This window comes from Lycium ferocissimum, chromosome 10, assembly GCF_029784015.1.
Source record: "Lycium ferocissimum isolate CSIRO_LF1 chromosome 10, AGI_CSIRO_Lferr_CH_V1, whole genome shotgun sequence".
In the NCBI taxonomy this organism is placed as follows: domain Eukaryota; kingdom Viridiplantae; phylum Streptophyta; class Magnoliopsida; order Solanales; family Solanaceae; genus Lycium; species Lycium ferocissimum.
The window spans coordinates 24170851-24184809 of NC_081351.1; the positions used below are offsets into that span (position 1 = coordinate 24170851).

Sequence of the window (13959 nt, forward strand, 5' to 3'; positions counted from 1 at the left end):
ACTTGATTTGCCAGTAACATTGTACTGCGATAGTAAAGCTGCTCTCCAGATTGCAGCTAATCCTATATATCACGAGAGAACCAAGCACATCGAAATCGATTGTCACTTCATTCGGGAAAAAATACAAGCAGGGCTCATTCGAACTGAACATGTGAGCACCAAGATACAGTTAGCAGATATTCTTACAAAAGGCTTAGGAAAGGCACAGCATGATTTTCTATTGTCCAAGCTGGGAGTGCAAAACCTGTTTGCATCATACAACTTGAGGGGGAGTGTTAAGGAGTTAGATGACGTGGCAGTTGGTTAGAGTATATTAGAGATAGTTAGAGGTAGTTATAACTAATTGTACAGCTAAGCAACTAATTGTACAGCTAAGCATAGGAAAGAGTAGACTGGTCAATGGTCTATATATATTGTAATCTTGTACAGAAAGCAAGGTGGTGAATATAGAAAATATTTTCCCAATTCTTCTCTCTAACATCTCTCTAAGATTCACCATTGTTGGTGTTTACATGTTTTAGAGAGAAACATGTTTGAGCAACTTTCTTTGTGGTGATTTTCTACGAACTTTCATAGGTAAAACCTGATTAAAGAACCATATATGTAAATTTGTCATCATGGCCAAAGCCTGCACAGTGAATTTTCAATTCAAGGAAAGGCAGTTCTAAAATTTTGTGCAGTTAATACCTGTATCTTGGCCTATCTTTTGGACACAACACAAAACTAAAAACAAAAAGAAAATAAACAACTTAAGAAAGTAAAGACTGCAGAACCTAACCACCCAAAAAAAAAAAATCAAATAAGTTTGTTTTCTAAAGTTATTTCCAGAAATAAAGGTATTACTCTAAATTCCTGCTAAAAACTTCAAGAGAACTTCTTCATTCTACAGCTATCTGCTCCATTGTAAAAAACTTTTCTTGGACCCAATTACATCCCTGCAAGAATATCCATGAAAATTTATCAAAAATAAAATAAAATAACAGTGTGTTAAATTAATCTAAGTCTAGTGAAGAGACATAAAGAAGAACAAATTAGCAGTAAGAGAGAACAAAGGGGTAAACGCATAGGTGAAAAGCACATCATTAAATAGCATCATTATATGACAAATAATTTGTTTTGTCTAGCCAGTAAGTACTGAAAACATTACACTCGGATATTATAAGGCTAGGAGTGAAAAAATGAGCACATGAAAAAATGTCATGTCCAACTTGTTCAGAGTTTGGTAAGGTTAATGATCCGCCTATTTAGATTCAGCCATTTTGATCCTCCCAACTTTTGCTTATCTAAATCTTGGACTAAATATCTAGTTGTTTATGTGAATTAACTCAACTCTTTTTTATCCGCTCAAATTCAATCCAACTTACGCATTCAAGTATTCAACAACCATGTATAAAGCAAATTATATACATATATTGTGCTAGCTCAAAAGTAGGAATAATCCAAATGTATTTGAATTGTATGATGAGTATCCAAAGTCCCAATAGGGTAGCACCCGTGACTTAGGTACATGCATTCACATGAAGACAGACAGCCACGAGGGGGCAAATATTGGAGAGGGACAAGACATGTAAACAACAAAGGAATATTATTATCTACATGTGAGCTTCACTCCCCACAGATATTCTGAAGTCTTTACTTGCAGCTTTCTTATCTTAATCAAAAATTGCATAAATTATTACTCTTGAGTTTTGAGTCCACTACCCATATGGTCATATTTGCATTTTCAGAAAAACTTTTACTGAATCAATAGAGAAGCATAGTATAATTATAAATTATGACATGAATAACAATAGTCGGGCTTCAATGCAGGTACTGGAAACCGGATGAGAAACTAAAAAAAAAAAACAATATGTTTGTGTTTGGTATGGTCAAAGAAAATGTTTTCTCGAAAATAAGTGATTTAATTTTCTTGTGTTGGGTAGTAAGTAAATAATGTTGTCCCAAAAATATTTTTATATAATCTAGGCAAATATTATAGGATGGAGGTGAGGGGGTGGTAGGGATGGAGGCTATAAGGGTGGGGTGTGGGTGTGGTTGCAGGATGAGGTAGACAAATAGTGTAAAATGTTATTTAGAGAACTTGTTTTCACGATTAAAATACTTTTCAAAAATTTTTACCAACCAAAATTAATATGAAAAATTTGAAAATATTTTCCTCCATACCAAATACCTACAAGTTTACAAATTTTTGTATTTCAGAATTGATTTAATTAAGATGAATTATTTTGACCTATAAGAAAGTCAAACTAGTGAAGCATTTTTGAACATAGAGAGTTTTTAACTTTTAATTAGTGTAGAAATATTTAAGTTTAGTCTTACTAGTAATATGCTAATAATGCAAGTAGTAATGAGTTGACAACAAATCAACAAACTTTCGCATAATTACAAACTTGTTTTTACAGACAATATCACATGTTTGATTTTTCTTTTTTATAAAGGGCATCTTTGTGAACATGTCACAAAAATGTTTATTTCCCTTGTCCGCAGTCAATTAATTATTAGTAATAGTGTTAAAGTATTGTGGAATATGGTGTGCTGTGAAATCTGCAGAATCCTAAGACAAAGGACAATTATTCAACAAAAAAACAATAGATTGCAACCAAAAGGAAAGTAACAGACATACGGATGAACATTCAGACAGGCATATTACTATCAAAGGAAAGAACAACTCTTTTTTAAAAAAATATATAAAATCCATACATTTTAATTTATGTACTATCCTTTGGTAAATAACTAAATATATAGTACTACTATTTAGTTTCCAAAAAAAACTTATGTGACACATTTTTTTGGGTACATCCTACCCTTCCCAGACCATACTTGTGAGATTATACGGGGTGTGTTGTTGTTGTTATTGTATCCTTGACAAGATGATTATAGTCACACTAACATTTGAAACTTAGACCATAAATTTTAAAAAATTCCTCTCTTTTTTAAACTCCATGTCCTGTCAAACGATGTCACATAAATCGAGATGGAGGGAATATAACTTTTCTTGTTAGTATATTTACAGAAGGATACCACTTTTCTATATTTAATAAGTTTTCTAAGGTAATTTTTTTTTGTAACCTTTAATACTATACAATAGGTTTTTGGTTTAACCATCGATATTCAAAATTCACTGATCCTACATATTCAGATTCGCTCCCCATTAGAGACTATTTAAGGGGGAATGACTTCCTATCAAGAATTTCTCCATTCTCAAGGATTAAACTCGAGACCTCTAATTAAGGTCGGAGGGATCTCATCCATCCCACCGCGTGCTTTGTTGAAATCATAACATTCAAAAACTATTCTTTGTATCTTATGTGCATTTTTTGGTTAAAATCACAAAATTTAGAAATCTTCCTCATATTTAAAGTTTTGTGACCAGTAAACTTTACCTTTACTTTTTGTGCTTTCCTTTCTTCTTCCCTAACTTTGTATATTACTCATTGAATGTCACTGATAATTGCCAGTAGCACCTCCAAAAGGCTGATGATGGCTTTGAGTTTTTCTACTCTCAGAATTATTGTCCAATGAGCTTATCTGTTGGCTGCTGCTGCTAAATCCTCCACCACTCATGCTCCTTACTATTTCTCCAACACCAAGAAAGTCCCTTGTCAACCTATTAGCTTGTTCACTTCCCATTTCCATTGAAAAGTTATTAATCATTTGCTTCTTCTGTGGTGGCTGCTCATAACTATTCACCTTGTTGCTATACCCTCCTATTACTCCATAGTTGTTTTGGTGATGTTCCTGTTCTTGTGCACCTGCGACGTTGCACACATAATTAAATAAATGAAATAAATAAAAGCGTGATATCTCTTTAACAGCTTATTTAAGACGAGATGGTCGATCACACATATTAACATTGTATCAAGAGTGCATAGGTTCTAGTTTCGAGCCTTATCGCTATCCATTATTAAAAAAAATTACGTGCTTGGTTATTAAAAAAATAAATAATAGAATCTCACATGAGCGAATTTTCAAGTGGTTGACCATGAGAAAAGAATCAGGCTAGCCCATGAAGGACGTGTTTAAAATATCATAGAATAAATTCTTTTTAAAAAGTAATGCTCTATCCCTAAGGGGTCGTTTGGTTCAAAATCAGGTTATCTTTGGAATTATAATTGTGAATTGTGGGATTGTAACCAAGATTATTTATCCCAGCTTATACGGGATAGATGATTCATAATTGTGGTATAACCTTCTATTTTCCATCGATGGTCCATTCTTATTCCTAAACGGAATATATTTTTTATCTTCTGTTGTTTGTTAATCAAATATGTAAATCAACATATCTAATGATTCCAAATATTTTTTAAAAAATTGAGAACATTATAGTAAAAAAATAAAAAAAAATTTTTATTTCTCAAATAGTAATACCTTCGCGTAAAATGGATCAACGAATATTTAATATAAATAAAATAATCTATATATATAAATTTAAACTTTTAGATGAGATAATCAGTATTACCGTAAGCATTCACAACTAGGTCATGAAGATGGTTCCCCCCGCTCATAGAGTCGTCATGGCCATAAACGCCGCCAAAGTTGACACCTGGTGGCGGGTGAATATCAGATTTCATGGCGCTAGACGACGAACCACCACTGCCACCACCACCGCCAACTGATCCAAAGGCTTTGAGCAATGAGGCACTAGTGCTACTACTGTTGCAACTTGTAGTAGAACCCATCTGAGCTGCTTTCTGGAGTAGTGCCGTGGCGGACATTGGCGGGGCCGGTGAATTAGTAGCATTGTTCTGATGAAGTGATGATGAGCCATAAAGAGAAGCAATTGATGAACTCATATGATGATGATGGTGATCACTTAGAAGGGTACCAGCTGAGAACACATTGGATGAATTATTTGAACCATCTCCACTATTGTTGTTGCTGAATTGATGAGGACTAGGAAGTAATAAACCACCTGGACCTCCTCCAGAGATATTGCTATTGTCATTATCAACATTGTTGTTATTCTGGAAGAAATTCAGGTTAAACATATTAGCTGAGCTGGAATTCGCGTTGTTGTGAAGATCAGGAAGCTGCATTAGTCCATGAATTGCTGGTTTATTATTCATCGCGTAATCAGATTGATGACTTGTTTGATCAATTGGAAGCTGGAAGAAAGAGGTGGAAGGGCGAAATGTGGATGAGCCAATGAGGTGGTTGTTGTTGTTGTGATCGAACTGATTGTGATGATGGTGGTGGGCCCCACCACTAGCGATATTCTTCATGTTGTTATTGTTGTTGCTGTTGTTGCCTCCGAAATGAAGTATATCTTGATGATCTGATGAAATTTGGGAATTTATTTTCGAGAGACCGCCTAAACTCATGTTGTTGTTGCTACTTCCATATAAATGACTCCCAATGCTGCTCAAACTTGGTGGATTTCTTGCACTTTCTTGTGCCAATGCATCACAAAATGCTCTGTGAGTGATGAAACTATCACGCCTGCATATTAAATTTACACTATCAGTATATCGTATTTTGCACACGTTCAGGTCATATAAAGAAAATAAACGTAGGAGAATAAGAAGAAAATGAAGAATACAATGTTAAGTTAAAATAACAAACAAGAATCGTGTGGGCTTTTAAAAAGATTGTAACATAAAATTACAACGAAATGTCATTCTAATAGTAATGACATAGATTAAAGAAATGGAGTCTTGCGAACAGAATGTTTTGGTCAAGTAGTAGAAACTTTTTTGAGATTACCATTGAACTTACCAAAAACGTCAAGAATAAACATATAGGACTAGAAAATGAGTTGAATTTTGTATACACAGTGGTCCCGTCATCCCCTTGATGATCATGACAATTAAGAATCAAATTAAAAAATGGAGATGTACGATAATTAAATTCATTATGATCTCCCAATTCATAGAATACATAAAGTTGATTACAGGAGAAGAGGAAACCATGAAATTTCTCCACATATTAATATTGACAAAGCTTGGTGGTAATTACTCCACTAGTCAGTAATGAAAAGGCTTTATACTGCCTTCTCTCTAAAAAAAAATAAAAAATGAATGAATAAAACAAAGGGAAAATTGGGGGATAAATCATTTTACTGAGACAAAAGCTGATCAGGCATGCATGGATTTAATAAATCTTTGAATCCATTTTTAGCTATATATGGATGTTAAATACCACGTATGCTAGTGAACGTTCATTCAAAAAATAGCAGTGACTGTGAATAAAGAGAAAATTCTAGATAATAATTGGTCTAAAACTGTAAACATTATCATGAAAAGGGGTGGCTAAAAGAAATTCAGAGCTGAACACTAAAGCATCTATCCAACTCACCAAAAAACAAAAAAAGATAAGACATTTTTACATGGCATTGTAACACGTGAATAAGAAGAAACGATATCAGTAACGGCAAAAGGACGATGGTTCCTAGGAAAAAGACTGAACAATTCAGACAAGAAATTTTTAAGAACTACTAATTAAATTGGTACTACATATTTTTTCCTGCTAATTAATAGTACTAGTACTAGCAAATAAAAGATCCAAAGACAAAAACAAAACCTACCAGAAAACAGACAAAAAGGTTAAAAAATAAAAGAAGTAAAGTAGAGGAAGAAAAATTTGATAGTCCAAAAAGAATCTGTAACTGTTGGAAAAGCTGGAGAGAGCTTTTTCCATCATTTCTAGCTTCTTTAGACTTTCATCACACCTGGGAAATCTAAATGCCCTAAAATCAAAGAAGATGCCACACATTTTCACTTGAGTTAATAATCGTCATGATTGTTAGTACCATATTGGGTGTTGTCGATAAATCCAAAATAAAAAAATAAAAAAAGAACGAAATAAATTAACTTCGTACATAAAACTCTCTTTAACAGTTTAAAATTTCAGATCAAATAATTATACACACCTTGATAAAAAGGTGCCACAATCACATATGTATTTACGATCGAGTATACCACAATCATAAGTACCAAGAGATATAACCACCATGATTGTTAGTACCAAAATGGGTGTCCATAAATCAAATATAAAAGAAAAAACAAGAATCAAGAAACCCTCCTTCACTAGTAGAAATTCACAATTTTTCACAGACGTTCCCATCACATTTCCCACGATTTTGTAAGAAATTCCATGATAAAATACGCATATTTTTAGTAGTGATGATTTGTTAAACTTTGTCTAACGCGATTTGAGCTTTTAGATAAAAAGACAACGTATACATAGACCTTGAGAAAAAAAGGGGTGCCACAAACACATAATTGTTAGAACCAAAAAGAACAAAGAAAACTCGTTTTTATCCATCCCAACACTTAAACTTTTAAACGAGACGGTTTAACACAGACCTGGAGAAAAGGGTGCCACAATCGCATCGGTATTCGCGCGTGCCGCAAGTCTTAGTATGAGCTTTCCAATCAGATTGGACAGCATACTTCTTGGAACACTTTTCACACTTGTATTTCTTCTCACCATGTTTTCTTGAATAATGTTTCTTGATACCAGTAAGGTCTCCAAGTGCTCTTGAAGGTTCATGGTGAACACAAGTGGGCTCAGGGCATAAATAAACCTTTCTCTTAACCTCTTTTGTACTCTTCTGCTTTAACTTCCAAGGCAAATTGTGTCCTCTCCTATGTAGCTGTAGGTTTTGTTCTCTTTGGAAACCTTTGTTGCATACCTCACACACAAACCTGTTTGTCGCCATTAGGGTCTTGGGAGATAGTGCTATTATCTCAGCATCTGGATCTGAAAAAAAAATAACAAAAAAATTAATATCCATGATAGAAATTAATCTGTGCTTCTCGAAAATCTAAAAATGCTGCCACACCTCAGTCGGATCCTTAAAAAATGCATGGTTTTTGGAAGATTGTACAAACACTCAACAGTACTTTTGAAGAGTCGGAGCAACATATCCAGAAAATCTATGTTGCTCGAATCCTCCAAAAATGTTACCGCACCTATATCAAATCTTTAAAAAAATGCATAGCTTTTGAAAGATTCGATACATACAACTGACAATACTTTTGAACAGTCGGAGCAACATAGCTAGATTTTACTTTCAAAGATTTTTATTCAGAGAATTAGATGAAAAGGTGAATAAAGTGGTTTTTTTTTCCTTTGCATAAAAATGAATTTCCCTTGAAGATTGACTAGGGTTTCTTTTTCTTCCTTGTAAAGTTGAATTTACATCAAATCACTTTTTTTTCTTTGCATTTTGATGAAAAACAAGAGAATTCAAACACTTTTTAACTTTTTTTTTTTTTTGATAGAAACTATTGGTATAAGATACTTGCTTGGTGTGCCAGGCTGATTTCTTCTCTTTTTTGTTGGTGCTTGTTGAGATTGAGCTGTTGATGATGATGGTGGTAAGGCATGTTGTTGTTGCTGATGAAGAAGAAGTTCATGTTGTTGTTTCATCTGTTCTTCTTCTCTCATTGCTAAAAACACAGCTGATGAAGGTCCTGCTGCCATTTTTGTTGAATTTCTTCTATCTAAATTTTTTGAAATTCACTTTCACAAATTAAAAACAAGGGGAAAAAAAAAAAGATGAACAAAAGGGTTGAATTCAAGAAGCTTTTTTCTCTCAAAAACCTTATCTAAACACCCTCCTCCCAAAAAAAAAAAACTCAAGATTGTTATTTTTGAGCTAATGAAAAGAGTGAGTGAGTGAGAGTGAGAGGAAGAGATAGCTAGCTAGAATCATCCCATGGTGAGAGAGCTATTTGATGCCCCTTTTCTTTTGCTCTCTTTTGCTATAAATGAAATTTTTTGAGGTTCTTCTATGTGTGCTCTAGGTGTCATGTATATACACAAACACATATCTATAGCATTTTCCTTTCATTTTTATCCTTTTTTTTTTGGGAGGGGTTTCTTCTCTCTCTCTATCACTATATATTTTTACTTCTCATTTTTCTCCTTTTATACTTTTTATCCCAAGTCAAATAATGCAAAATTGAAAAGCTAATACAAAAAGAGGGAATCAAAACTTTTCAAAATGCAAACTTAGGGGTCGTTTGGTTTACGATCTAACTATACGGGGAGTATAATGTACATTGTTTAATTATGTGGTTAATAAAAATGCAGGAATAGTTATTATGTGGCGAGTAATGAATGCCATTTTTTTCTTCATGATCTTATCACCATTTTTCCTTCTCATTTTTCTCCTTTTATATATACGTTTTATCCCAATTCTAAATTGCAAAAATGAAAAGATAACAGAAACTTCAAAAGAGTGAATCAAAAGTTCCAAAGAGTAAACTTAGGGGTCGTTTGGTTTACGATCTAACTATACGGGAAGAAATAATTATTATGCGAAGAATAACGATTTAGGGATTATTACGTAGAGATTGTAAAAATGAAAAGATAACTAATTAACAAAAGAGGGGATCAAAACTTTCAAAGAGTAAGTTTAGGGGTCGTTTGGTTTACGATCTAACCATACGGGGAGTATAATGTACAAACTGTTTAATTATGTGGTGAATAACAATGCAGGGAGCCAGGGATAATTATTATGTGGCGAATAATGATTCAGAGTTTATTATGTCGAGATTGCCTTAATCGGATGTCAATTTACCGTTATTAAATGATCTTATCATCACAAGTATTCTTATCTCGCAATCTATTTTATATAAAATAATATATAAATACTTGCATAAGTTAAACAAGTTAATAATACAAAGTAACTTGGAATTTCTAATATGAAACTACTCGCTCAATTTATTCGAATCATTAATACCAAAAAAAACAAATGATATAATAATTATACGGAAGTTATATTAGTTATTGATTTTATGCCGGGAATCAAATGTAGTATAAGTAATACGACATTTTGTACAAAAAATAAATTTTCGTATACTTCAAACCAAACGACCCTCAAAGTATATTCCCTTTACGAAGTCTAAAAGGAGAAATTTGTGAAAATTACTAACGTATTATGTATAAATTGCACAAGTCATTATATATATAATTACCCCTAACTTAAGCTAGTTACGATTCTATAATACTAATAAATTTAGAGTGAAGGGAGACTTAAACGTTTTCCGTAATGAATATTTTACAAAATTCACACAAACAATAATTTCTTTTAAAAATTTTGCTCAAAGGGGGAAGGGTGGAAGAAGGAGAGGACCATCGAGGTTACGATAAACCTCTACTATAATTGTATTCGTTATAACGAGATTTCACTATAACATGATCGATTTTCTAGAATTGATTTTTTATGTTATATTTTACTTCTTATAACAACACTCTATTTATATAAAGAATGGCATTCATTATAGAAGACACTTTGTAAAATTCTCTATACTTATGACCATATACCAAATATTGTGTAATAATATTTTGTAAGAAATATATTATCTATAAAAATAAAATATTAAAATATTTATGATAATCATCATTAACGTCATGTACATAATAAATTTTAAAACGAATATCTAAAAATCTTCAATTATCTATTAAGTTCTTAGACAAATTTTCAAGTAAAAATTAACTTTTTTGAAAGCTTGAACAAAAATCTTCGTCAGTTCAAACGTTATATTATTACTAAGAGACTGGAATTTATGAAACAATCTACAATTTTAGAATTCTTACATCAAACTTGAAAATTTAAATTTTCAATTAATTTTAAATGCATATGTTCCTTGGATTTTAATTCTTTATCGGTATGGTATAACTAGTTATGGATTTCTTAGTAATTTATTAGTCTTTTCAATTTTTAATTAATGAAATATGAAAATCAATTGGGATTTTAAAATTAACAAGTATTTTTGGTTTCGTTAATACTAGCATAAAAAGTAAAAAAAAAATTGCGTACTTTTGTTTATAATAGTTATATGAAATCTAAACATCAAATGCCTGGTATACGTACTTAAACGAAAGCCTTTCACTATACAAAGATAAATTTTCGGACAACACAATAATTTATAGAGAGGTTTGACTGACCTTTCGTATAAATAGTCCCACTGGCCATTTCTTTGTCATAGTCTATGAAAAAATACACTGGTCATAGAATTTTGCATGTGAATTTGAATGGTGGCTATTTTGAAATTATAGAGGCTGAAAAGTGGAGGGTCTTGGAATTTTACTTGAAATTTGAAACTCTATGAGAATAGCTATTCTCCAATTACAAAGGTTGAGCGATGGAATTTTGCCTATGGAATTTGAATCTCCATGATAGTCGCTATCTTTCAATTGCAAGTGGATCTTTGTAAAGGCAATTCGCAGGAATGCCCCTTATTCAGGGTGGTCTTTAATTTTTGCCCTCAATTCTTTGGTTTTAATTTTTGTGACATTTCAAAATATCACCGAGGTTAGGGCTCGAACCCGGCTTGAAGGCATAAAAATTAAAAAAAAATCGCAAGACAAGGCTTTTGGAAAAAGTGTGTCCTTATCACGGCGTAGGTTGCCTTGCGTATAATCTCGAAAGTTATCTTGGGATCCCGTGAGAAGGGATTGCCTTATATAAAGATTTCTTTAGTTATGCAAACAGCAACCTCTGCAGGAGACGGCATAGGTTGTCTTAAGGCCTAACTAAAGGCATAACTAAAGTTATGGGATACTGGTACAGGTTGCTATTATAAATGGAACTTTTATTAAAGGCAACCTATCACAGGAAAGTTATGCCTTAAAACTTTATGCGATAAGGCGGACATTTCCAAAGCTTTGGCCTTGTTATTTTTTTAGCGAGGCGGAGGTTCGAACCCAGAACCTCGGGATATTTCTGCCACTTTTTTAAGTGAAGGGCAACAATTAAAGACAACCCCTAAAGAAGGGCAATCCGCGCAAAAAAATGAATTTTAGTCGAGCGTTTTTACTCTAAATGGGCTCTATTAGGGTGAGCATAAATAACCGTAAATCAAATTACCGAGCCAAAGTAGAATTTACTGTACTGAAGTTTGATTTATTGTACCAGACATAATTTTAGAAGTTTGATATTTGGTACAAAAAATTGCGCGGATTTCCCTTCCTATGGACTAACCTTTAATTTTGTCCCTCAAATCGGTGGTCTTTAATTTTTGCCCCTACTTCTCATTTAACGAAAATTTTTCTGGGTCAAAGTACTTTTATTCGTCGGTCTATGAAACCAGAGATTCGGGTTCGAACCCCAACAGAGGTTAAAAAAAAATCGCAAGGCAAGATTTCATAGCAAACTATGCCTATTCGGGTAAAAGTTATGTCTTAAGGCATAACTTCTATGTAGTTCCTTTTCCGGCGTAGTTCTGTAGAATAACTTAATTTTTACAAAACTAGGCCGGACAAGGCATAGTGTCTATGTAACTACATAGAAACTATGTCTACAGAACTATGCCGGTCAAGGCATGCTTTACATAGAAATTATGCATTAAGGCATAACTTTCGCCCCAACATGCATAATTTGCTATGAAATCTTGTCTTACGAATTTTTTTTATACTTTGCTGGAGTTCGAATCCAGAATCTCAGGGGTATTTTCCGCCACTTTTTTATTACTTAAAGTGGCTAAGGGCAAAATTTAAAGACCAGCAATTTGAGGTGCAAATTAAAGCCACCTAAAATAAAAAAAGCAATCGATGTCAATTGTTTATTTGGTATCTACGATTCTTTGTTAAAGAGTGCCACATAGGCCATTTAAGGGATGGGTAGTCTCCTTAATCATATAAACTTGAGCAATCCTCCTTTTAACTAAACTTGGGTTGAGTCGGCCAGTATTCATTCTTATAATGACTGGATTACTAATTCTTTGAAGGCCAACTTTAAAATATAAACTAAATACCGAACGCCTTGCCATACTCTACGCGTTGTAAATCTAAATCAATCGAGCAAGTAATTTCGAACATCAAATTATTATTATTATTGTAAAAGAAAGAAAGGTCGGGGGGGGGGGGTTGGCGTGGGGGTTGGTGGGGTGAGATGGAGGAAGGTGATGGTGCTGTCATTGGACCCCACACCCCGTAACGTGTCCATATGCGACGTCGGATTGGGGTCCACCAACCTGCTATCCTTGCCTCTCTTTCTCTCATTTCGTATCCTTCTAATCACTTCCTTCCAAAACTTTTCCTTCGTCACCTTTCTTTGGCTTTCACCGTAAAACAAATAAACACTCACTACTATTTTTTCTTTAACACATTTACTATTATTTTCTTTTGTAGCTAATAGTCAAAAATAAATATTCCAAATACATATTATATGTAATGTCCTTGTCCATTTTCATTTCCACTTTGTGTCACTGAACACACATGAGTTTTTTTTTAGGGTATGTTCTTGTGGAGCCTGAGCAATATTCTTGTCTATTTTCTCTTTCTTCTTTTTTTCTTTTTGTTTTTTGACCAAAAAATTATTTCAGAGGAGAATTTGAAAAAAAAGAATTCAATTACTTCCTTTATGTAAAGTGAATAGGAGGAGGAAAAATGAAGAAAGAATATTTGAGAAACCGAAATACTTAATTAAATGTAGTGGGAGTTGTAATCAATCTGATCCCTTCATTAATCACAAAAGATTAGTACTACAATAATAATTTTTTATTTAAAGCTGAAGTATAATTAATGACACATTTGACCGAACCCAATAACTTTAATTAAAGTCCGTATTTATCTTTGAAAAATGACTTAATTTGTACAAATTCTTTATTTAAGATCCATAATTTTGGACTATAGTCTCAAACTCATAAACTTCATATTTTAATTGTGCCTTTGTATATAAATGAATAGCTGCAGACACAGTTGAGGATTTGTGTTTTCTTTCTTGAAGAAATACTATATGCCACTTGTGATGAATATAGTGATTCCTTATAAAACAAGAAAATTTAAATATAAGTCGAAAATTAAAGGAGTTCAAAGCAAATGGAATAGACAAGGATTAAAGAGTTTATACTTTGTAGAAACAGTATGTAGTTTTGTTTCAGTAGATTAATTCGTTATGTTTATACAGAAAAGAAAAAAAAAGAATCTAATAAGTTCTTCAAATAATAATATTATTTATGAGTAATTAATGCAAGTAACAAATCATGTGAGTCACACCTCATCACT

General features: G+C 32.9%; 1 protein-coding gene across 1 annotated transcript; it reads right to left on the bottom strand.

The window, feature by feature from the left end:
• Positions 1 to 608: 608 nt before the first annotated feature.
• LOC132032905 (protein indeterminate-domain 5, chloroplastic-like) lies at positions 609 to 8843 on the bottom strand. The gene is made up of 5 exons (XM_059422700.1): positions 8250 to 8843; positions 7305 to 7701; positions 4460 to 5439; positions 3384 to 3752; positions 609 to 935 (listed from the first exon to the last, which is right to left on the bottom strand). The coding sequence occupies exons 1-4, from the start codon at positions 8425 to 8427 to the stop codon at positions 3442 to 3444; spliced, it is 1866 nt and encodes a 621-aa protein (XP_059278683.1). The 5' UTR covers positions 8428 to 8843; the 3' UTR covers positions 609 to 935; positions 3384 to 3441.
• Between the last annotated feature and the right edge of the window lie 5116 nt (positions 8844 to 13959).

What these genes read in the sequence shown, in the direction of transcription:
- LOC132032905 (XM_059422700.1), bottom strand. Translation starts at nt 8,427, where the DNA reads ATGGCAGCAGGACCTTCATCAGCTGTGTTTTTAGCAATGAGAGAAGAA. An exon ending in TGTGGCACCCTTTTCTCCAG is followed by an intron (nt 5,440 to 7,304) that starts GTCTGTGTTAAA and finishes TTTAATATGCAG; the next exon opens with GCGTGATAGTTTCATCACTC. An exon ending in CCTAGTTGTGAATGCTTACG is followed by an intron (nt 3,753 to 4,459) that starts GTAATACTGATT and finishes GCAACGTCGCAG; the next exon opens with GTGCACAAGAACAGGAACAT.